The following is a 26746-nucleotide window of genomic DNA, read 5'->3' as shown; positions in this document are numbered from 1 at the left end:
TGGATCCTAGCAAGTTGGAAGAGTATGTACATGCCCTAGGCTGTACCCTCTCAAGGCTGATGGTAGAAAGAACTTCCAAGTTACTAGGCTGTAGCTGAACTTGGGGCAAAAACGTAAACTCTTTAAGTTTTAGTAACAGCCCCCTAGCCATGTGTACATCCAACAGTAAAGGGGAAAAATATAACCAACTAATGAGATCTGTGCACAACCTTTAACCAATAATTAGTTTATGGGGATCCAGGGCTGACTCCTAGTACGCCATACTAAAAGTTAAAAAAGGAGGGAAAAAAGCACTCTAAACAGGGACATTAGAATCTGTACACTGTGAGAGAAACAGACTTCACAGAGTTAGTACAATCAAATCATTAAACAAATAAAGGGCAAAGCAAACAACAAAAACAACATCAACCTTCAGCCCGCAGGAGAGGGAAAGGGAGAATCAGTATCGAGAGTTGCTAGAATATATTATTTTAAATGTTTAGTTTTCAACAAAAAAAAAATGATGAGACATGAAAAGAAATACAAAAGTGTGACCAATACATAGGATAAAAATCAGGCCTTAGAAACTGCCTTTGAGGGGGCCCAGTTGTAGGATATATGAGAAAAAGACTTCAAAGCAGCTTTTATTAATATGTTCAAGGAACTAAAGGAAACCATACTTAAAGAATTAAAGAAAAGTATGATGACAACGTCTTAGCAAATAAAGAATATCAATAAAGACATAAAAATTGCAGGAAAAAAATTCTGGAGCTGAAAATTATAATAACTGAAAAAATCAGTAAAGGACTCAACCATATATTTAAACTAGCAAAAGAAAGAATCCGTGAACTTGATGAAAGATTGATACAGGTTATATAACGTAAAGAATAGAGAGAAAAAAGGGGGGAGGAAGAAAAATGAGCAGAATCTCAGAATAATGTGGAACACCATTAATTGCACCCACATACTCACAGTGGAAGTCCCAGAAGAGCAAAAAAGGGTAGAAAAATCTTCATAGAAATAATAGTTGAAAACTTCCCAAATTGATAAAAAACACTAGATACATCCAGGAAGCTCAACAGCCTCCAAGTAAGAAAAAAGCAAAGACATCGACACCTAGGTACATCAGAATCAAAATTATGAAAACCACAAATAAAAAGAAAATCAGTAAGAACAAAATGACTCATCACATACAAGAGAATCCCAATAATATTAACAAGGGACTTCTCATCAGAAGCAGCAGAGACCAAAGGACGATGGATGACAAATTCAAAGTGCTGAAAGTAAAAAACTGTTCACCAAGAATCTTATATCCAGTAGAACTATGTTTCAAAAATGAAAATTAAATAAATAAGTAAGAATGGATGAAAGGTTGGAGAATTTCCTGCTAACAGACCTGCTTTGAAAAAAAAAAAAATGAAGGGAATTCTTCAGGCTGAAAATATGTGACACCAAACAGTAATTTGGATCCTTGTCCTCACAAAATAAAAATACTTATAAGGAAATACTGTAAATAACCATATGCCAACAAACTACACAATTTAGGCAAAATGAGTAAATTCCTAGAAAGACACAAACTACTAAAACTGACTTGAGAATAGAAAATATGAATAGATCTATAACAAGGAAAATATTAAATTAATAATTAACAATCTTCCCACAAAGAAAATCCCAGGACCAGATAGCTTGTGAATTCTACCAAAAACTTAAAGAATTAATACCAAACTGTCACAAACTCTTCCAAAGAATAAAATACCAGGTAGTACTTTCCAATCAATTATTTGAGTATAGAATTACCCTGATACCAAACCAGATGAAGTCATCACACACACACATAAAATAAAACTACAGAACAATATCCCTTATGAGTATAGATGTAAAACTACTCTACATAATAGTGGCAAAATGAATTCAGTAATATATAAAAAAAATTTTATGTTATAACCAAGTGGAATTTATCCCAGGAATGCAAAGTTCGTTTAAAATCTGAAAATCCATTAATGTAATACACCCAATTCAATGAGGAAAGAATAGTCTTTTCAACAGATGATGCTGAGACAACTGAATGACCACATGCAAAAGGATGAAGATTGGATTACCTGACCATATATGAAAATTAATTCACAGATCTAACTGTAAGAGCTAAAACTATAAAACTCTTAGAAGAAAATATAGGAATAAATCTTTGTTTAGGCAAAGGTTCAGCAAAGGTTTAGGCAGAGATTTAGGCAAAGGTTTTGGTTTAGGCAAAGGTTTCTTAGATATAACATGAAAAGCACAAGCAACAACAAAAAAAATTAGATAGGTTGTGCTAAATTCAAGTAAAAACTTTTCTGCAGCAATATTACCATCAATAAAGTGAAAGGAGAATCCAAAGAATGGGAGAGAACATTAATAAACCATACATCTAATAAGGAACTTGTATCCAGAGTACATAAAGACATTTTACAACTCAATAATAATAGCATAATTAAAAATTGGGCAAAGGATTTGAATATTTCTCCAAAGAAGATACACAACTGGCCAATAAGAACATGGAAAGATGCTCAACATCATTAATCATTAAGGAAATGGAAATCATAACCACAATGAGATATCCCTTCACACCCACCAGGATAGCCATAACCAAAGGATAGACAATAACAAGTATTGAGAAGTATGTGTAAAAATTGGAATACACTCATGGAAATGTAAAGTGGTAAAGTTACTTGGGAAAAGAGTATGGCAGTTCCTCAAAAAGTTAATCATAGAGTTACTGTATGAGCCAGCAATTCCACTCATTGGTATATACCCAAGAAAAATGAAAACATATATCCATACAAAAACTTATGCATGAAGGTTTTTAGCAGCGTTATTCACAATAGCAAAAGATAAGAAAAAACAAATGTCCATCAACTGATGGATAGATAAAATGTGGTATATTCATAAAATGGAATATTATTCAATAATAAAAATGAATTAAGTATTGATTCATGCTACAACATGGATAAACCTGGAAAACATTACACTACATGAAAAAAGCCAGTCACAAAAGACCACACAGTATATTATTCTGTTCATGTGAAATATTTAGAATAGGCAAATCCATAAAGATAGAAAATTAGTGGTTGCCTTGGGCTTAGGAGGGAGGTGCAGGAGGGATACAAAGGAATTACTAATGAGTATGAAGTTTCTTTTTAGGGCAATGAAAATTTTCTACAATTAGATCGTAGCAGTAGAGGCACAGTTCTGTGAATATACTAAAAACCACTGAATTGTAAATTTTAAATGAGTGAATATTATGGTATGTGAATTTTACCTCAAAACAGATTTTTAAAAAAAAACTGACCATCTACTTCTATACTGGATCTTTCTTTTGGCATCAGAGAAGGTCAGAACTTTCTATAAACTTTTTAGAGAATGTCAACTAGCTTCTTTTTTTTAATTTTTTAGTTATGTTAATCACCATACATTACATCATTAGTTTTTGATGTAGTGTTCCATGATTCATTGTTTGTGCATAACACCCAGGGCTCCATGCAGAACTAGCTTCTATAAAATAGTTTCTCTGCCATAGGAAAATAGTCCATGAATACATGAACAGTCCATAGGAAAACAGTCCATGAATAGTCCAAGACTGATTCACAGATCACTAGTGACCAGTTATATATCCCTGATCTAGTCATTTATATTATCTGATGAAGCTGAACTAGGGTGCTGATAAGTAAAGGTAGAAATTCACCCTGGATAATTCCTTGCTTTTGAGGCCTCTGGTTCTATAAGAATAATTAACCCCAAATCAATTCCATGTGTAAAGATCTGTTCCCCATTTCATTAATTCTAAAAATTTCTGTACATTGAGGCTGCTTGGAGGAAATTATAGTTTTTCCATCCTATACACATTTATCTCAATGCTCCATAGAATGAAACTAATGTTATACTAGCTACAAGTTACTAAGTGATAGGGCTAATAAATATCATAGATCAATTGTTGTAGATCTTCATTTAAAAAGTGACCTTAATCTCAGGAAACAAACTGAGGGTTGCTGGAGTGGTGGGGGGTGGGAGGGATGGGGTGGCTGGGTGATAGACATTGGAGAGGGTATGTGCTATGGTGAGCGCTGTGAATTGTGGAAGACTGTTGAATCACAGATCTGTACCTCTGAAACAAATAATGCAATATACGTTAAGAAAAAATAAAAAAGAAGAAGATAGCAGGAGGGGAAGAATGAAGGGGAGTAAATCGGAGGGGGAGACGAACCATGAGAGACGATGGACTCTGAAAAACAAACTGAGGGTTCTAGAGGGGAGGGGGGTGGGGGGATGGATTGGCCTGGTGATGGGTATTAAAGAGGGCACATTCTGCATGGAGCACTGGGTCTTATGCACAAACAATGAATCATGGAACACTACATCAAACTAATGATGTAATGTATGGTGATTAACATAACAATGAAAAATAAGCAAGAAAAAAATAAAAATAAAAAGTGACCCTACACAATAAACTTTCTTTCAGAAAGAAATAGAAGAAAGGGAGGAAAGGAAAAAGGAAGAAAAACAAATATAAGAATAGATAACTCATTAAGTCAATGGAATGAGAAATGATTCTATCATCCTTCTTATCACCTAAATTATAATATGAATCATGCATACTGTAATCAACTATGTCCCATGACACTAGTTTAATAACGTACACAGCAAATTGACTTGAAAAGACAAAGGATACCTTCTGGGGGAGTCCCAATGCTGCTGCCAAGACCCAAAATAGCTATCTTGTGAATCCTTGGCTCTAGCATCACAGCAGATTCTTCTCCCCTTTCCCAGTGGGGTATTTTGACCGGCTCCAAGTGGACATTCTCCAGCCCATCTTCCTGCAGGTTCTGGTACATGATTTGGATGGCTTTTTCCAGGCTCTTGGAGCCACTTGGTCTGGGTCCAACAGTATCAACCAGAAGTGCCAATCGCTCATAGGATCTGTTCCGGGCTATACCATAAACAGCAAGGTTGATGATTGCTTTAGCAACATCTCCATAGTGGGCTATTTCTTCTTTTACTTCTTGAAAAGTCCTCTGAGAGATGTCATTCTTATATATCACTTTCCCAGAGTTCAGGGAGAAAAGGTGAACAACACCAACAAATGTGAAAAGAAGGAACTTCATTGATTCTTCCAGTTGGTTTTCTTCCTAAAATAATATATATAAGTAAGAAACATGTTTTAGGGGGAAAGAATCTCACAGCTACCTGCCATAACCCAGGGACTGCTTTTCAAACAGGAATCCCCTTCCCTTCTCAACCACTGCCCAACTTCCACCATCAACTTCAGGCACCATAACTCCCAGGAATGAAGTATAAAGAGGCAATGATTGGCTGAATAGGCAGTATTTACTAAAACCACAGAATCATTTGTTACCTAGTGATCCAGTTTAAGCTATGCTAAAAGGTTAAAATAAGACAACCAGGAAAGAAAGAGAGTGTTAGCAGTGTGGTAGCAGTGATAGGGTTAAAACCATACTGTCTGCTGCCCCTCCCTCTAAATAGAATATTATCCAAATGGGTTTTAGAGTTCCCTGTACCTAATAGGCTCTTTCCGCTCTGTCTATTGAACTCATCCATTGAGGCCCCTACAAATACCATCTTTTCTTAGTGCTTTCCCTAATTCCGCCTGCTACACATTTAATCCTCACAACAACTCTATGAGTTAGTTTCTTAACAATGCTACTTAAAGTATGGTCTGAGGACCAAGGGTAGTCCACAGCTAGTTTTCAGTAGTCTACAGTAGATACAGAAGTTGAGAGTAAACCTATCCAGTGCTGTGCAACAAAGTAGACAATAGCCTCATGTAGTTATTTCAATTTAAATTGATTTAAACTAAATAAAATGTTCAGTTTTTCAGTCATACTAGCCCCATTTCAAATGCTTAATACCCACATGTGGCTAGGGGCTACCATATTGGACAACACAGACATAACATTTCCATCATCATAAAAAATTCTATTGGATAGCATTAATTTAGACATCTTTATAAACAACTAACAAATAATTGTAATTTGTCAAATCTAATGATTAAAAAATGGTGCTTCTCTTTGTATGTCTTTTATTTCATTTTTCTAATTCATTGCTGTTCTATTTTGCAAAAGTATCAGTCTGCAACAAATTTGAAATTTTAAAAACTGGCCTTTCACTAAAGATAATTTGAGAATCACAGTCATAAGCTACTATATTATAGGGATAAATTCCAAATTCAGCCAGTATACAAGGCCTTTCAAAATATGCTCCAACAACAACCACAGCCTCATCTCTCCATTTCCCCCTCTAGAGCACACAAATGTTTTCATTCTTTTTTTAGTTTTTGTTTTGTTTTGAGAGAGAAAGGGAGAGAGAGCACAAGAGCGGGAAGAGGGAGAGGGAGAATCTTAAGCAGGCTCCATACTCAGCACAGAGCCCAACTCCAGGCTTGATCTCAGAATCCTGAGATAATGACCTGATCTGAAATCAAGAGTCGGACGCTTAACCAACTGAGCCACCCAGGCACCCCACAGATGTTTTCATTCTTTTTCTCATTCTCTCTTCCTCCCTTACCCTTTTCCTCTCTTTCTTTCTTAAACACACACACAAACACACACACACACACACACACACACACACACACACATATTAGGGAAGCTTCTAGATACTGTGGCTAGCCCAAATTGAGATGTTTTCTAAGTGTAAAATACAGACCTGATTTAATCTTTAAAATCGAATACTTCATAGTTAAGTATGAAAAAAAATAAATATTTCAGATGTATTAGGTTAAGTAAAATATATTATTATTCACCTGTTTTTTATGTTTCAATATGAAATTTGAAATTTTTAACTTACATATTTATATTTATATTGGACAGTAATGCTCTAGCTGCATTGAACTTGACACTGTTCTTCCAATACCCAGGCTCTTTCATAACTCTGGATCTCTACATACTTTCCTTCTTTTTTCCTGCAAGACCCTTCTCCTCACCTTATTCCTCTTCTTCTGGCAAATCTCCACTCATTCTTTAATGAAAATCCTTTAAAAATCACCTCTTCTGTGGAGTCTCACCAAACACCACTCCAGAGTTATGTGCACCATTTTCCATGCTTCTACCATAATTGACAACATTATCAACTAATATATTTGTTTATGAATTTGTCTCTCCTACTCTTGAAGTCAAGTAGGGTAAATTATTCATCATTGTACCTTCAATCATTGTACCCATGTGTAAATGCTCAACATTTTCATTTAAGGAATGAATGAGCCCTTAATCTCTCTAGATCTTAGAGTACTTATCTTGCCTCCTTTACAAGGAAACTGAAGGAATAAGAAGTTACTATCATGTTTAAAATATTTTGAAAAATTATGAAAACTGTACATTGATGTTTTTCTCCTTTTTATTGTAACTATTTATATGCAAGGTTCTTGGTTTCTATAGTCAACATTATTGATGCTTGTTTTTAAAAGCTAAATTTTATTAAACCATGAAAGTATCTCACCAGATTGTAATTTATTCTTCAAAGTACATTCTTTCAAAAAAAAAAAAGAGGAAAAGGTTAATAACACTTCTATCAATTAACACTAGCTACAAGTATCTACTTCTCATTAAAAATTCTCTAAGCATCCCTTAAATATTAACTATTTCATAATACATTTCTAGTGATGGATTAGAATCATATAATGGCAATATTGTGGAGATACAGAAGAGCTTAGGAATCCCTAGTCTATACCCTTGTTTTGCAGAAACAGGGCCTGTGCTGTGATTCCTAGGTAGCAGATAAACCAGCAAGTACAATCAAACAGGTAACTGGACCAACTAGTGCAGACATCCCGGAAGAGTAAGAATTGTTTTCTTATAGGAAAGTGTATGCATTTACATATAATAGAAATTCAATGAAGGACCCCCAAATGCAATCTGAGAAGCAAATAACTATAACAAAAAATATGTACCCAGTCTCATATATAGACTAGCACTGGAACACAGAGAAGAACAAAAGAAATCATGAAAAGCTATAGAGAAGACATGACATCTCCAGACAGACTCGAGTAATGGCTCCACAGGCAGAGAAGAAGGGACCGCTTTCAGAGGGAGCACTGCGACATCATCTGTAGGCTACATTCTGGTTAGAAGATATGTTCAGAAAACAAGTGCCCGCATCTAACATCTTTACATCTTTTTGCATACATGTCAGTTGAATTAATAGAAAACATGCCATTTTGATAATAATTCTTAATGCCTGCTAGCATGGTCAGTTAAATTAATTTTGACACTAAAAAATGATGCAATTACTTTAAAACATAAACCAGGAACTGTGAGTGTTGTTCTTAATAACTTAACTATACTTTCTCTTCAATCCCACAAATACGATCCTTATTTTTAAAAGTAGTTTAATTTTAAAGATGATAGATTTGTTACCTTTCAATGGATCAGTTTTTCCCTGAATGTAATATACGTACTTTAGGAAGTTTACTAAGATCAAAGGCACAGAACTACATGAGAAATCACTTAAAACACTTGACATAAGTAAACACTAAACAGATATTAGTTGATTCTAAACCTGGTTTTCCCTAGAACATAACCTAAAAATTACTGATGTAATTCTTGGCTAAAATGCGTAATTATATATCTTTCCAATGGAATACTGCAAGAGTTTTTTATTATTATTGTTTTTAGGAAGACACATTAGCCCGGCTACGTTTTAATTAATAAATAGAATTATTACTAACAGTACCTAGCTGGAGATGTAACAAAAATGGAAGAAAATATTGCTATGTCACATTCCACTTATGAAAAACACTGTAAATAATATGTAATGTAAAATATGTAATTTAAAAACAAATAATGCAATCTAATATATAATTTATCCATTCCTAGCAAGAAACAGAGATTTAGAATAAAAATTAAAATAGAGAAATACAGAGACAGAATAAAGCCAAATAAAGGCCAATATAATCAAGGACAGCTTGAGGAAATATTCTCCTGATTCATACATATAGGGTCACCATACACCAAAAAATTCATTCTGGACTTGGAGTCAATTCAAATGAGAAAAATGATCAAAGGCACCAGTTTATTTGCATGAAAGAATCAAAACACACCAGCCCTCCTCAGTGTGAAAAGACATAGGCCAAAAGTAGAAATAGTTTGGTGCATAAAATCAAGAAGGATTTTGATAACACAAATACAGATTTACTCACCAAATATTTTCATATTAGTTCTAGGGGATAGTTCTAGTAGCTCACAGCTAATTTTAGGAAAATCAAAATGTATAATTTTTCACAATTAGTGATAAACATGTGAATAGTTCCCCCAACAAAAGAATTTGATAAAATCATGAATGATGCAATCGTTAGAAGTCATTTTAATCTACCGCAAAGCATTGGCTCCACACTGACCCAAGGAAAGTTCCCTAAGGGATCACTAGGAGGATGGGCTGATCTGAAAGACTTTAGTCTACCCTGACTCAAAAATACAAATATCCCTACACCATCATTTCAGTGAAATAAAATTAAGCAAGCTATAGTAGTATTTTTTTTTTATAGTCTGCAAAGGGAGAAAAGAATTCCATGGATCAACAAAGACAAGTAGTACTACTCATTTCAAACATTTCCTCTTTATTAACTGTAAACAGTGTCCTGTTTGGGTCATAACTTCATCTCTCCATTCATTTAACAAAAATTTATCGATCACCTACTAAGCACCGAAGATGCAAATGTGTGAGAGAATATCCACACCCTCAAAGAGCTACCAAGTATAAATAGGAAGACAGAATGTAACAATCCCTGTAACTAGGGCAGTTTCAAGGTTCTGCAAGAACAGAACGGAGGAGGGGATGAAGAGGCCAGTGCTTGAGCAGAGGTTTAAAGGGTACTGAAGGGCATGTGAAGGAGGTGAGAGTGGCACTGAAGAAAAGGTAACCCAACACAGGAACAACCCAAGCAAAGACATAAAGGCTTTACAAAACATGGGCTCTGGAGAAAAGGGCAAGTATTTGGGGGGAAATAGTGGAAGCTATAGCAGTAAAAGAGCCTGACTGAGATCTACTGTTGAAGCTCCAACATATATGGAGCAAAATGCCCTAGGGTGCTGTAATAGGGGACACAAAGAACGGTTCCCATTCCTCAAGCAGCCGGGAAAAGGAAGGAAGCAAGGAAGGGAGGAAAGGAGGGGAGGAAGGGAAGGAGGGAGGACAAAAAAGGAAGGAAAATTTCTTTCCTTTTTTTTTAATTTAAATTCAATTAGCCAACTTATAGGACATCACAAGTTTCAGATGTAGCATTCAACAATCCATCAGTTGAGTACAACACCCAGTGCTCATCACACCACCTGCCCTCCTTAATACCCATCACCCAATTACCCCATCCCCACACACACCTCCCCTCCAGCAACCCTCAGTTTTTTCCTATAGTTAAGAGTCTCTCATGATTTTTCTCCCTCTCTGATGTCTTCCCATTCTGTTTTCCCTCCCTTCCCCTACGGTCCTCTGCCCTGTTTATTTCACACATGAGTGAAACCATATGATAATTGTCTTTCTCTGATTGACTTATTTCACTCAGCATAATACCCTCCAGTTCCATCCATGTCAATGTAAATGGTAAGTATTCGTCCCTTCTGATGGCGGAGTAATATTCCATCGTATATGTATACACCACATCTTCTTCATTCATCTATCGACGGACATCTCTCAGCTCTTTTCTTTCTGATCATCACTACTTCCTGTCTCTCAGCACAGAGAATTCATCCAGATTCCACATCAGGGCAAGGATTGCATACAAGGTTCCTCAAAATCCTCAAACAAGCCACTACTTATTACTGTCTGGTTATTCCTTGGAATTTTCACTGAGGCAAAAGTAACTCATGCTTACAAAAGGCGCATTAGTCAAGCAATTCATTTATAAAAACACTCAAGATTTTCTTCCATTTAAAATTCTTAAATACTCATAACATAACTGACAAAAAAAAATCTAGTGCACTCTTGAACAATTACAGGACACTTAAAATGTCTAAACTTAAACCATACATTTTCTAAAAATACTCTTTATTTTTTATACAAAGGTTGAAATCATTGTTCCTTTACTTGAATTCAAACTATAAAAATATTAACTATTATACCCTTCAAAATCTTAAACAACTATTTTTAAACCCATGCTGATTCATGCCTTTGAATTCAGCGAAAGTTATATATTCAAAGGAAATTGGGAGCACTATTTGAGAAAGACTTGCTTTTCATATATTGTCTTCATGATCCATAGTTACAGATTATCTTTTTCATAAAAAGAGATAAAATTCTTTATAATGTCATTTTCATTCTTTTCTACTTAAATCTGGAAGCAAACTGAAGCAAAACCAACTTTTCTCCTACCGTGAATTTTTTTCTCTCTAATAATAGGTTTACATTTTGAGAAAACAAAACAAAATCCTTTGCTTCTATTTCTAAATATTTTTCCTGGAAGAGTATTGTTTAAAAATGTCTCAGGCTATGATAGAAATGCCAGGATGAATAGACTAAGTGACGTGGAAAGGGACACAATGAAAGGAGAATGCACTGAAAAAGGAGTAGGATTTCGGGACTGAGGCTTTCACTGATTTTTAATTGTGTCACTTTTTTCTTCTCAAGACTGAATATACTACCTACATGAAAACTTAAATATTTCCCCTAAACCTTCCATTGCTGAACAGGGTTCACTGATGTAAATTTAACTCTTAGTCTTCATTCTAGAGCCTGTCGCAGACATGAAGACCAGCAATTCTAAATCCTGGCACAGACAGCAGCACATCAAAGCTCACTTCCTGACTCCTGCTAACATGCCTAGATTTATAATGATTAGCCCTTTAACCACCTTAAGGAAGATCATCCTTTCCTTTATTAAATTCAAAATTCACACAGTGCTGGGCTTCCATTTTCCATCACTTATATTCCAATTATTCTTTCAATCATTCAAGAAAGCTCATTGAGAACTTACGACACATCAGGAACTGTGCAAGAATTTGGAGAAGACAGGAAAATAAGCGAGACTCAGTTCCTACTATTGGCAGGCACTATTAATTACCTATTCCATAGCCATTCCCCTTTTTTCTTGCTAACCAAACTTCAATTTTGTTTGAAATGCAAAGTGTCCAGCCTCATTCATCTAAGCCAGTTGTTCTCAGTACAGATGGTGCTACCCCTAGGAGTCTTTTTGAATATGTGGTGGGGGAGGGAGCATTTCCGGTTGTCATGAGAGTGTGGGGGTCCTATTAGTAATTACTTGGCAGGGGCCAGGGATAGTAGACATACTGTATCGTGGGGTACAATCCTGTATACTGAGAACTCTCTAACATTCCACATAGCTTTTTTTAGTTTTTTTAATTAACATAGAATGTATTATTTAAGGGGTACAGGTCTGTGATTCATCAGTCTTACACAATTTATAGCGTTCACCATAGCACATACCCTCCCCAATGTCCATCACCCAGCCACCCCAACCCGACCACCCCGCTCCACTCCAGCAACCCTCAGTTTGTTTCCTGAGATTAAGAGTCTCTTATGGTTCCTCTCCCTCTCTGGTTTCATCTTGTTTCATTTTTCCCTCCCTTCCCCTATGATCCTCTGTCTTCTTTCTTAAAACTGATATGAGGACATATCAGTGAGATCATATGATAATTGTCTTTCTCTGATTGACTTACTTCATTTAGCATAATACCCTCTAGTTCCATCCACGTCATTGCAAATGGCAAGACTTCGTGTTTTTTGATGGCTGCATAATATTCCAGTGTGTGTGTGTGTGTGTGTGTGTGTGTGTGTGTGTGTGTGTACACATCTTCTTTATCCATTCATCTGTTGATGGACATTTTGGCTTTTTCCATAGTTTGGCTATTGTGGACATTGATGCTATGAACATTGGGCCGCACGCACCCCTTCGGATCACTACATTTGTACCTTTGGGGTAAATACCCAGTATGCAATTGGTGGGTCATAGGGTAGCTCTATTTTCAACTTTTTAAGAACTCCTTACTGCTTTCCAGAGTGGCTGCACCAGCTTGCATTCCCACCAACAGTGCAGGAAGGTTCCCCTTTTTCCGCATCCTCACCAACATCTGTCGTTTCCTGACTTGTTAATTTTAGCCATTCTGACTGGTGTGAGGTGGTATCTCACTGAGGTTTTGATTTGGATTTCCCTGATGTTGAGTGATGTTGAGCACTTTTTCATTGTCTGTTGGCCATTTGGATGTCTTCTTTGGAAAAATGTCTGTTCATGTCTTCTGCCCATTTCTTGATTGGATTATTTGTTCTTTGGGTGTTGAGTTTGATAAGTTCTTTATAGATTTTGGATACTAGCCTTTTATCCGATATGTCATTTGCAAATATCTTCTCCCATTCTGTCAGTTGTCTTTTGGTTTTGTGGACTGTTTCTTTTGCCGTGCAAAAGCTTTTTATCTTGATGAATTCCCAATAATTCATTTTTGCCCTTGCTTCCCTTGCCTTTGGCGATGTGTCTAGGAAGAAGTTGCTGCGGCTGAGGTCGAAGAGGTTGCTGCCTGCATTCTCCTCAAGGATTTTGATGGATTCCTGTCTCACATTTAGGTCTTTCATCCGTTTTGAGTCTATTTTTGTGTGTGGTGTAAGGAAATGGTCCAGTTTCATTCTTCTGCATGTGGCTGTACAATTTTCCCAGCACCATTTGTTGAAGAGACTGTCTTTTTTCCATTGGTCATTCTTTCCTGCTTTGTTGAAGATTAGTTGACCATAGAGTTGAGGGTCCATTTCTGGGCTCTCTATTCTGTTCCACTGATCCATGTGTCTTGTTTTTGTGCCAGGATCATACTGTCTTAATTATTACAGCTTTGCAATAGAGCTTGAAGTCCAGAATTGTGATGCCACCAGCTTTGCTTTTCTTTTTCAACATTCCTTGGGCTATTCGGAGTCTTTTCTGGTTCTATACAAATTTTAGGATTATTTCTCCATTTCTTTGAACCACATAGATTTTTTAAATGTGAAAAACCCATATGTGAACCTTAAACCTAACTGTATTGTACATACAAAAGTAGGTTTTGAATAGTTTTGATACAAGTTGACTTTTTCAAGAAGCAACTACCACGTATATCAAGGGAGGACTATGCTGTATTTTGTTCAGAACTTTACCATGGGCTGTTCATCATCTCAGCAAACACCCATGACTACACTGCTTCTGGTCTTGGAAACACCACCACCACACCCCTGAGCCATCTACATTTGTTGCTGTCGCATTCACCATGCAAGCATCTGACTTCTTCATTACATTTAGTAGAGTCATGCCTGCAAATATACATTTTGAAGTACTTTATTATAAATTACTTTCCTTTAATGTCTCCTCTACATTATAGTTAGGATAGCATACTGATTTAATCAAAAATATACATAAGCAGATTATCTATGCTGCTTCTTCAGAATAATAAAGCAGGTACCGTAAATTATTATTATTTTTTAAAAAGGAGGGATTGCATCTAATAGGATACTGAACTAGTGGTTTAGGTGAACTGGACAATTCTCTTCCTCACTCTTCCAGCCAACCTTCCAGCGAGAGGGGGGCCCTGAGACCCAGTTCTAGTCAAAGAGACCCAAACAGGAGCTGCTGACAAGAAAGTGGCCACAGTTCTAGAGCTGCATATGCTACTTTGTAACCATAAGGGCAAGTCCAAGAGAGCTGGTCCTGGCATCACTGAGCAGCCGAACCAATACCAGCACCACCACCTCGTCTGTTAGGTGAGAAAAATACACTCCATTTGTTTTAGCCACTGTTAGTTGGATTTTCTGTTCACTGCAGCTGTGAGTACATTTCCAACTGCTATACTACTTTAGGGGCTTCTTGGGGATCCATAATTAAATATATTTTTTATACTGATACCATAAGGAAGGTCCAGGATCTGGCCCTACGGTCTACCTAGATTTCCCACATGCAACTAGACTCTCAATATCCAACATCAAACTCAGAATCTTCCCTTCCAAACCTGCTCTTCCTTTGCTGCCTGCCCTACTCAGTAAGTTAGAAACTGCAGTGTGTTATTGGATTCTTGCCTCTCTCTCAGGGAGAACAGGTGAACAGTTGGCAAGTTCTGCCTATAATTCCACCTTCAAGCTCTTTCTTGACTAATTTCCCTCCCACTCCACCTTATCATCATTCCCCTAGCTCAGAACCACATTATCCTTCATTTGAAACACTTCCTCACACATATTCCTGCCTTAGAGTTGGGTCCCTTTCCAACCCATCTTCCTTATTGCCATCAGAATTATCTTAAACCCAAATCTAATGACTCCTTGGCTTACAACATCTGTTTCCCCACTGTTGACTGTTCAGTGTTATGGATATGGAAGTCTTCAAGATCATTTCCTGCTATTCCCCCACCCTGACATTGAAGCCCCAATAGGCTGTGTAACAGCCCTTGAAGTCACAGAACACTCTTTATACCTCTCTGATTTTGCTCGTGCTATCCCTCTGCTAAAGTGCCCTTTCACTCTTTCTCCATTTGGAGAAGTTGCAATCATAATGCAAGGTCCAGCTCCTCAGTCTCCAACTCCCAGGCAGGATTACTCGCTGCCTTTCCAACAATGCATTGTATGCTCTGTGTTTTTGTGTCTGTCACCCTGCTGGACTATATATCACTTAATGGCAGTAATATTTTACAGTTATAAAATTCACCAAGCATGTTTTCTGCAAGGAATATGTTTTATTTACTTTGTATACTAAGCAAACGGCAAAATACCTGTCAATAAATATTTATAGAATGAATAAATTCATCAAACAAGTAGTTATATTTCACAACAGAAGTATACGACTCTGATTCATCACTTTCATGATTACTTTTCCTGCATCAGACATGAATTTGCTCCTTTAAACTGCAGCATATTCAAAAGTTGCTTTCATAAAGGGAGTCAAGAGACCTAGGACTTGGTCCTGGCTGTCCCTCTCTAGGTGTATGACTTTGAACAATCTATTGGTAGTCTCTATGTATAACATAAGGGATTGCATATCAGCTCTAACAGTCTATTATGAGTTTTCTTAAATTTTTAATATGAGTCACACTTTCCTTTGCACTCTACGTTAGCACTTGACTAAATCACCTTATATCAAACACTTAATTGGGTCATATATAAAAACCACTACTCAGTCTACCATTTTGTCTCCTCCTACTAACCAACGGAAATTGAACTCATAAAAGTCATTATGGATGCCCTTGTTCCTAAATCCAATGAAAACATCTCATTTCCTATCATATGTGACATCTGAAACATTTAACACTATAAACAGCCTCTCCTTTTCCAAATATCCTTCTTCCTGTATCTCTGCGCTCCTTCCCGCCATTTTCCTATTGGGGTCTCTTTTCCTCATCTCTCCTTTAAAGCTTATTATTTCCTAGGGCTCTCTCCCTGACCCTACTACAAATTCTAACTGGGAAGGTCATTCACTCCAAGGCTTCATTTACCAAGCATGGGCATGAGCTCAGCTATCGGTTAAGAAGCTCTTATTTTGGATGCCCATAGACACCTCTAACTCAACGGATCTAAACCCTTCTCATGACTTTTCCCCCAAGTAAGTTCCTCTCCCTGAATGCCCACTTGTCATGCATGGCATTTCTACCACCCATCATCTGCACCATTTGGGTCATCTCACCCTCTTTTAAACCCTTCATTGCACCCTTGATCATTAAGTGCTATCAAATTTAAGTCTTAAAAAGCCCTCAAACCTACCTTTCCCCTCTAAATCTTCCTCACCAGCTTGGTTTCTGGCCATACTACCTTAACCTGAACCACCACAGCAATCTCCTAACTCATCTCCATGTCTCCAGCCTCCTCTCCTCCCATACATTCTCTTTGCTACACTGGTTATTATCTTTCTTCAAAATATTTATTTTCAAAATGTTTATCTCTCCCACTAAAATGGGAACTCAATGTGGGCAGGAACTGTGTAGAAGCCATCTTTGAACCTCTAGGATCTAGCATTGATCTGGCATTTAGTAGGTACTCAATAAACATAGGCAGGAATTGTAGGAGGTGATACCTGAATTAGTTTGGGAAAACTCTAAGAGCTAGCAGGCATATGGGTTGGGGAGGAGGAGTGAATGTACATTCCATGCTAAAGAGTAGCTCTTCTCTCTTTACAATTCAAAGAAAAGTACTTAGTAATATGTACCGTCTTGAGCTTAACCTTTCTGTATAAGCAGATAATTCCCAGATATAAGACCATTTCTTCTTACAAGCATTTGTTCCGCCTTGGCACCTAATTTACTGCTTTTTAGAGTAAGCATTCAGACTGTATTTGTTCACATTAGTTTTCTAGTTATCTGTTTTTCACATGATGGGGGACAGGAGGGCTAGATAGAAAAAAAAGGAAGAGACCAGAGAAGAACCTTTGCTCCCACTGCACCTTCAATTCTACTAAGAAAAAAAAAAAAAATCCATAGAGTTTGAAATCTTTTGAAAGTCCCTAATAGAAACTGGTGAAACGTGAACGAAGTCTATAGATTCTCCCAAAGGCAATTTCCTGGTTTTGATATACTATAGTCATGGATGTTACCATTGTGGGAAAGGTGGTGCAAGGACACAACAGGATCTCTCTGTATGATTTTTGTGACAATCTATACATCTATAATTATTTCAAAATAAGAAGTTTGGTTTCACTCACATGTGGAACATAAGGAATAGTGCAGAGGACCACGGGGGAAGGGAGGGAACCTGAAGGGGGAGAGGGAGACAAACCATGAGAGACTATGGACCCCAGGAAAAAAACTGAGGGTTTCAGAGGGGAGGGGGTGCGGGAGGAGGTAACCAGGTGATGGGCATTAAGGAGGGCACGTGTTGGGATGAGCACTGGGTGTCATATGCAACTAATGAATCACTGAACACGACATCAAAAACTAATGATGTACTCTATGTTGGCTAACTGAACATAATAAAAAAATTTTTTTAAGAAGTTTGAAAAAAAGACCTACCTACCCGACTCCTTTTTAAGCATTTTTTAAAAAATCGTAACACTTATTTGTACTTCTGGAAAAAAAAGATACAAAAGTAAACCAGAACTTATCCAACTCCAAAACAGGGAGAGGAGTGTCCCAGGCCCACCTCTCCTACCAACTTAGACTAGGATTCACCTGTATCCCACAGCTCTGCCATTATTTTTCTAAGAGCCATGATTAAGAGGCTTCATCTCCAATGTCTCTGCCATTGAACATGTCATCCTGAATAAGGTATGGGCATCGCAGAGAAAGGGAAGAGGACTGAAGGAAGAGAGACAAATCCTAGCAGCCAGGCAAAGAAGTCAGTACATGATATCCCTTTATTCCCATTGGTTCTGGAAGTTAGTACAGCGACAGCAGGTTGGTGAGGTAAGTGGTACTCTGACAGGCAGTCCCCTTTCCAGAAGGGATCCTAGGAACTGTAGGGGTGACAACCTATGGGGAGAACCCTGCCAAGAAACCTGTCTTCTCCCACCCACCATACTGAATCATTCACAGCCTGACTCTACAGATGTCAGGTGATCGTCTCCCTCTCATCCCTCCTCATGCCATCAGCAATGAGCCAGTGGGCTGACTCATTTTGTGTCCCTGACATTTTACTGTTTACCAGTGAGCACTTTTTGAGTTTGCCTTCTAAAAAATTTAATTAGGCTCATTCTACTAATGATTTTTCTGGATTTCTTTACTCCTTTCAAGTTTCTTGAGTGTATAAAACAACATAGCCTAAATTCCTACTGTTCTCTGTAGGCATATTTGTTCATATAGCCAAATGTAACCGACTTTTGACCTACATCATGATGGGACTGAGAGAACTAAATATAAAGTTCCCTTACATGCTGCTTAAGTGAAACAATAAGATTAAAATTCCAATAAATGAAATCAACCATGAACCCTAGGACAAACTTGTACCCTTGGCTTGAAAAATCTGTACTGAAATTCAAAGAGGCTATGAGACTGCTCTTGGTCCCTTTGTTAGCTGGAGATGCCAGGCTGACCATGAGGGTGGATGCCTTTGAGAACAGGGGTCTATGATCTGGACTCTGCCACATGCATACACACCTGCAGTCAGCAGCCATACGAAGCACATACGATCAATAAAAACACAGATAAATCATGAAGAATGCAGTTTATACCCCTCGGAGCCAAATACAAAGTGGGTAACCCTAGACATTAGCAATTCTGAGGCCCTACAATCCAAGAGAACTGAAAAAGGGGACGAAAGGAAATGGGATTGGAGCTTCGTAAAGTTCTAGTTTTCTAGGACTTGGACCCCCAACATAAGAGTAATAGGAAGTGTTTTATTTCTGCCAATAAAACCAGCGAATCATTCGTCTTCGATCTGGTGATATTAAAAAGCTATTAAAAGGCACAGCAGCCTCTTCCAGAGGCAGGAGAGAGGATATGGCCTTCCTTGAATCAGACAAAGTGCAGAAATCTTCCAGAGAGTCAGCTGCAGAAAACTATAAAGCTAGAGATATATAGATTTAATTACCATTCACCAGTATAGGGTTACAGTAAGCTGACTGTACTAATGTGTTTTTATTGCTAAACAGCATGTTTCCCCCATGTGTCCTCCCCTGAACTGGTTAATAACAACTTCCAAGGAACACTCTGGTAGAGATATTAGTAATTTCCTTTGGAACATGCCTTTCAGTTTCCCTCACTTTAGCCAGGCTCCCCCATCCCATAAATACAAAAAGCAGAAAGCCCCTCAATGAATCTTGCTGCAAATGCAGTTCTTGTTACAGCCCAAGCCAGGGAGGTCTGTTCAGCAAGTCACTTACTACAAAATTTGCTATTAAACCTGTCAAACAGACATATATGAAAATACTGCTTCCTTAACAGCTGTTAAGTTTCATGAGCTTAAAAAGAAAATACCATATAGCCAGACACTGTTAACTCAACAGAGATTCGCCATTCAGTTTTAAAATCTGATATGCTGGTACACTTTTCCCCAAGTCCTAACATTTGCTCTCTGCTATGAGATAGCTACCGCATAGCACCATTAGCAAACACCGGCTGAGAGCATATGCAGACTTGCTTGACAACAGTGCAAGCTAAGCTCCCTCCTTCTGCATGGGAGCCTGCAGCATCTGTTGCTTCGGGCTCTTGCACAGGAAAAAGAGCATTTCTCAGCAGTGTCAAGAGGAAATTAATGCACTGATTCCTCTCTGTCCCAGTGGTCAGACATTCATCATGGGTGGCAAAAGAAAAGAGTTAAGTCAAATAGATTCACAGTAATGGAGCTAAAACAATTATTCAAAGTGCTTAATCAGTCAATGTGAAATAAAACCACTGTAACACTACATCAGTGCACAGCCAGCAACATTATCCTGCAGGGAAAGAGCATTCATAAAACAAGTTTTCTATGAAGTGGAGAAAGCAAGGTGAGACAGCAGATGTTTGACAGCAGGAAATTAAAAAGGTAACCTAAACAAAATAAAGAAGGAATTAGGGAGACACTTAGATAGAGATGAGCATGGAGTGTGGAACAAAGGCCGTGGTGGAAAATACATCCCAGGCCAGAAGTGAGGAGGGAGAAAAGAGCTCTACAGAGGCCCAGGAACCAGCTAAAAGTGCTTTTTCTTAACGGGCAATTTCTAAAATCCAAAAAGCCATTTTTAAAAAGAGAATCACATTCATCAGGAGAGGAGGTGTATGATTTAAAGGATTATGTCGACAGACTCCAAGAAAAAGATTCTTAGATCCCTGGTAGAAACTGCAAAAGAAACAAGGAGAAGAGAAGTGGCTTCCCTCTGGGAAGAGACAGAAAAGGCTTAGGAGGAGGACAGAGAGAAATCAAAGGAACCACAGCTTATCTCAATTTTTGTGACTTATTTCCCAATCTCTCACTCGAAAGATGAGAGTCAGGTCACCCAAGTCATTGTTATGGGAAATGAGGTGAGGAAACACTCAGTTTGGAATAATCACCCCATAATTGCCTAGAGGTCTACTAAATCTGTGAAGGATCGGCCTATTTCCTCAATGTAGTGCATTTGATTTCCCTCCAGAGAATGCAGGAAATTGTACCCTTTGAAACAGATGGGAAGTTTTGGATAACATCAGATTCTATTGGAAAGCCCCCAGGGAACGAGTCGGCACCTCACAGCCTGCACCTCAGTGTCTGATACATTTAGCAGCAGAGGAGGGGAAGTTTGTTGTGACAGCTGTGCAGGGGAAAAAAGTCTGAAGGTTAGGTGCATTTGCAGCATGAGAAGGTGATCTGGGTTTGGAAAAAGCAAAGTCACCTTTGGAAGGAAAGCACGCACAGAAAAATGAACAAAAGGAAGCAGAGAGCAGGTGGGGGAATACAGAACGAGCCCAGCTTGTTGGGAAGTTCTCTGCATTGTTTCCCTGGATCAGGAGGGCCTGCTGCCCTGTCCGAAAGCCCCCCAAAAGCAGTTGCACCATGCACTTTTATAGCAGTTAGGCCTGGCCAAGAGCGGGACTATTGTACTACTTGCAAGATACATAGATACAGAGCAAACTTGATTTATACTTGAGGATGACTTTCCTCTCTTCTCTCCACTTGAGGACTAAGGCGATCTTCTCTCAGATGGTCGCTGCTGCCCGCCCCTCCTTCCCTCACAGGGCCAACCTGCTGTTCTGTCCCACACAGCACCCCCCCCCTCCGCTGCGTGTGTTCTCCATCTTCTCTCTCCTCCACCCCTTGCTCACAGGCAAGACACGAAACCCCTCATGCTGTACAGGACAAGCATCAGAGGGAAAAAGACCCTAATGAATTGGAAGCAGGAAGATAAACACCAAGTGACAGAGATAACGGTTGAAAACCCTCCAGAGGTTACCTCTGTGTAGCCTGCTCTGGAAGTCACGTTCCTCACTGGATGGAGGCAGGAGGGAAGGAAAGAGGAAGAAAACCAGTATCGACCTCTGCCCTAGCAAGTGACTGGGCCATGTGCTTTCATATATGTGTCATCTGTGACTCAATCCTCATAAGTAACCACTGAGGGATATTATTACTTCCAAAACAGAGGCTCAGGGAACATGATTCGCTCATGGACAATGGGGTAGTAAGAGGCAGAAGCCTCTCCTTCACTTCTTTGAGGAGCAAACGCTGAGGCACCCTTTGAAAAGCCTTGTCTGACCCTCATAGTTTGGGTTGGGGAACACTTCATACTACCATTATTCTAGGTACTTTTTCCACAGTACATAACACTCTGCGTTATAATTGCCTGTTTATTTCTCAGTCTCCATCTCTACACTGGGGGCTCACTGAAGGCAGAGGCAATCTCTTCAGTATGCCTCTATGCTACATACAAGGCCCTGTCTCCATGTGCTCCAGGAATGCTGGGCCTCAGAGGAGAACCCACAATCCCATGCTGTCTCTGAATAATACTGCTTGGCATTTTAATTTCACCAAGTGCTTAGCGAAATGAGAAAGAGTAGTTATGAAGACTACACATCTCCTGCTTTCAAGCTCAGACTCTATGGTCTCCATGATACTAACGCTGCTTGTGGAACATAGTTATGGACTTGTAAAATAGGGTGTTTAAATGCAAGGAACTATACAGCTCTGTAATACTTGCTATTCCCTGGTTGAAAATGAATGTTGGTTTTTTTCCAGGTTCTTTTCTGTAAAGTAATGAGAAACCCGGGTAAGCCCTGCTTTCACTCTCAGAGTCCCACGGACACCAATTATTCACACTCAATGTCACAACTTCAAAATGTTTAAGATGCTCTGAACTTTAGTGGGTTCTTTCTTTTAGAGATGGGAACAAAAAGAGAGCCAAATTACCTTAGCCCATGTTTTTGGAAGTCACTATGGTTTCTGCACCATAGAACCCATGCAATTGTTCCAGCAATCCTGTTCCAATGCCTGTTTCCAAAGTAGAAAATACATGACTTGACCACCAGGAATGTCTGTACTAAGTCCAAGTGCAGAGCAGAGTGGTTCTGCCTTGGCTGTTACCCCTGAAGCCCCATCAGTTAGCAAAGTCTAATCAACCCAGAAAACCAGCAAAAAGAAGCCAACCAAACAACTAAGTCCAGACTGCAATAAATCTGCTTCCAGTTATTTTTCTCTCTTGTTCAAACACATCTAGGTATGGGCTTTAATAAAGGCGTGTGCAAAAGCTAGTTTTACTGAATCCCGTACCCAATGGGGATAGCAAATTGTGGACTTGAAAAAAATAGCCTCTAGCAACTAGAACCAAGCTGGACATGCACGTAAGGTACTGAACTCTATGGAAAAAGCTGAGCCTTTCTCAATTTGTCTTGGCATTTGTGTGGTTCCATGCTGTATTTTAGGGCTACCAACACTGTGAGAAATCTCTCTTCAGTCTGCTGACTGCCTGGATTGGGCTTGTCCTAAAGTATACAAGAAAAATGGTCCCTCCAATGCTATGAGGTAGTGGAAATTCAAAAGCTGAGGGCTAACACTCTTGTATTTTTTCACCTGATTCTTTAATTCCTCATACCATTAGTCCAAATACTTTCAATAACATTTTTAGCAGCTTCATTGAGGTATAATTAACATACAATAAACTGTATTTGTCAAATATACAATTTGGTAAGTTTATATCATACTGAAAGTATGATCCGTAAAGGAAAAATTGATAACTTGGACTTCAATCACTTTTTAAGCATTTTTTCCTCTAGAAAAAAAAAAAAAAACCTTATGCACAGTATCTATATAGAGAACAAATATAAGCAGAACTCCTTTTGAAGGGGGCAGAGATCCTGAGTACTGTTTCCTCAGTCCCCTCATCACCTTCCTTTGTGCTTCTAAGATGTCTCTGTAAAACACAGGGTCACAAAGAATAAAAAGTAGAAGCCACTGGATTTTATTAACAGGAGGTTTGTAACGGCTCAAAATAACCACTAACTTTTGCTGAGAGGCTATGTATGCATTACATAATGTGAAAGATACTTTCTTGTATTTTTTTCTCTTTTAATTCCATCAGGTGGGTATTATTTACATTCACACACATGAGGAAATTAAGGCTCTTAGAGCTGGTACATACCACAGCTGGAATCTGAACCCAGTTCTGACCCACCCAAGACCATGCTCCCTTGGGTTCCAATGTTCAGGGATACCATACACACATTGCCTTGGAACCAAACATAAAAGATAAGAACTTGGACTTTCTGTGGACATAAACCACTTGTACAAAAGAACTATCAATTCTAAAACATGAAATTGTTATTTCCCTAGAAAAATAAACTCCAGCTAAAAATAACGTATAATAAACATCCAGGATATTCTTCCTATAAAGCCACACCAGCATGTGATAATGTGATAACCTCACTACACAATAAAGAGCTTTGGCAAGGCCCTTCTCCCAGACACACACATACTTTCCCTGCTATCAAGAACAAGTGGCACATGGGGGTCTGCAGTGAGCTGATAAATTCCATTTGTTTAAAGGCTAATAAGTAAGCCAGTTAACTTTGCAGCATTCAGAAGAGGGGTGGAATAGCAAATTGGTTATGAATATATTAATGTCACACAAACAGTAAAGAGCCAGAGCCTTGATTAGGCCCACGTTTGATGCTATTAGTGGAGGCAACAGTTACCATAAGGTCTAATCTTTATCAAGTCCTAAGGACTTACTATCATACTATCTCATTTAATCCTCACAACAACTCTGGGATGGGTGGAAGACACTTAGAGAAGATAAATGACAAGGTCAAGGTCACATAGTAAATGAGGGGCAGAGTCATGATTTGTACCCAGATCAGTGACTACAGAGCCAGTTCTCTGAACTACTGCTGTGCTCTACCTCTCTTAAGAGAGAGGAAGGGCAAAGAAAACAAGAAAACTCACCAATCTCTTCCTTGTAACCTTCCACTCCATTCCCTGGGGTACACCATTCACTCACCGGCTCACCTCATAGACCCTATAGAAGGGGTCCCCCATTGGAGAAGCCAGTCCAGGACTGCAGGGGAGGAAAATGAGAGGTGCTGGGGGAAAGGCTCCTGGAGGTGGTGAGTCACACCTGTGAGGCACTTGGTCTGCATGGCGGTTTATCTACCTCTGATGGGCATCACAGACTTCAGGCTGGTTTGCACGTATCAGGGGCAGACAGGAAGCTTTCTTTCCCTGAGCTGAAAACCCAGTCAAGCCAGTCTCCCTTGCTCAAAACTACCTCAGACCAGGAAGGCCTTAGAAACAACAGGAAAATGCTTGTCACCCACAACTTCTGCACTTTGGCAACAGGGAATTGAAGATTTAGAAGGGACGTTTTTACCCAAAAGTCACTAACAGCTGCTTATTCCCTATGAAGTTTCAGGCAGAATGCTCAACCACACAACAGTTTAACTGACACATATCCTAACTGAGACTTTTATAGCTTTAGTTTTTCTTGTTAGAAGATTTTGCCTCTCTCAGACATAATGACAAGTTCCATATTTTTGCCCTAAGGCTAAAATGTAAATCATTTCCTGGTATACCACAACTTCCCAGCATTGACTATATAAGGCAAGGCTGCACAGCATTGAAAATTAAAAACATCATTTTCCTAAATGTGTGTGTCATTATGATGTTTACCAGTGTGTTTTGCTGGTGAAGTCCCAGTTCCTATGTACTTCTGTCAAAGGCCTGCCAGCATTGTGATATAAGCCCAGCAATGCAGCCTAAAACTTGCAGGTTTTCTTCTCTTCGGATCCTCTTATGAGCTCCTTCATAGAGTACTTTACAGGGCTCCAGAATATCAACTATAATGCCTTTTATAACCAGCAGGGGCTAAATTCATCTCTGTTGGTTAAAGTCCTACTTAGGCCCCTGAGAAATACTTCTCATTAGCTCTTAGAGGATCATCACTCTATCTACTTCCACTTACAAGTTTGTACACATTTCTTCTCTGAACCTGTGTTTCCTCCTCCAGTAAGTCAGAATGATAACACCAGATGTAAAGAGTCCTTGCAAAACAGATTTCTAACAGCCACTGGGCACATAATAGTTGCTCAGGAGATGTGTGTTCCCTTCACTTGCTCTGCTCTTCTCCGTGCAGCTCCCATTCCTGCCCAAGAGAGTAAGCCCCAGACCTGTTAAGAATCACAGGGAGGAGAATGGAGTTTGTAATCACAACTCAGGAAATCATAAGAAATGGAACAGGCTTTTAAAAGCTATCCTGGCTTGACCAGCTTCATGGGCTCGGTCCAATAAAGCGACAAAGGAGTCAAGCAGCTAGGAGCTTGGATTATGAAATCAAGGAAACTTGGGCTCAAACTCTACCTGTGACCTTGACCAGGTTACCTAACCTGTGTAAATTGCAGTTTCCTCCTGTGTAACAGGGGGGATAAGAGGTAGTGGCCTGCTTTGCAGGGTTAGGAAGAATATTAAATGACAAAATGTATCTAAAGCGTCTAAAACAGTAGCTGGTATGTTGCAAACACTCAATGTTAGTGATCATTTCCTGTTACTAACAGCTATAAGCAGCATGCCCTTGTCTTACTAGCTGAAGAAATGGCCTCTAGTCAGCATGCTGCCCTTAGGCACCATGTGACTTTGGACAAAAGACTGCACCTCAGTCTCCTCATCCATAAAATGGAATGGGTATAAACTCCCACCATCCTTCACAGCACTGTTGGGAGTATCAAATAAAATAATGGGCATAAAAGCACTCTGTGAAAGACACAGTGTAGAAATTTTAGCAGATGTTATTATTACAATACAAATTGTTGTAGAAATGCTAACGGATGCTAATCATAAGGTTCTTAAGTTCATCCAAAAAGCAAGTCGATCTGAACAGGGCTTAACTGAGTGGGAAAAAAAATCAACCCAGAAGCATCCATTAGTCAGGAAATCACACTTCAAAGAAGGGTTTTAATGCTTCATACATATT

The 26746-nt window shown here is 38.7% G+C and overlaps 1 protein-coding gene across 2 annotated transcripts in view; it reads right to left on the bottom strand.

Moving 5' to 3' along the window:
- The window catches only part of CPQ (carboxypeptidase Q), a 451967-nt gene that overhangs the window by 341837 nt on the left and 83384 nt on the right, over positions 1-26746 (bottom strand). The window contains exon 2 of one of the 2 annotated variants that reach the window (XM_027582022.1): positions 4685-5141. In XM_027582022.1, the coding sequence (XP_027437823.1) occupies positions 4685-5117 (433 nt within the window). In that variant the 5' untranslated portion in view covers positions 5118-5141. Of the gene's footprint in view, positions 1-4684; positions 5142-26746 lie in introns of those variants that run through there. The other variant, XM_035726988.1, reaches the window with a different exon arrangement.

Source organism: Zalophus californianus, chromosome 4 (genome assembly GCF_009762305.2).
Source record: "Zalophus californianus isolate mZalCal1 chromosome 4, mZalCal1.pri.v2, whole genome shotgun sequence".
NCBI lineage: Eukaryota > Metazoa > Chordata > Mammalia > Carnivora > Otariidae > Zalophus > Zalophus californianus.
The sequence above is the reverse complement of the archived record's forward strand: the minus strand, read 5'-3'. Positions and strand labels throughout refer to the sequence as shown.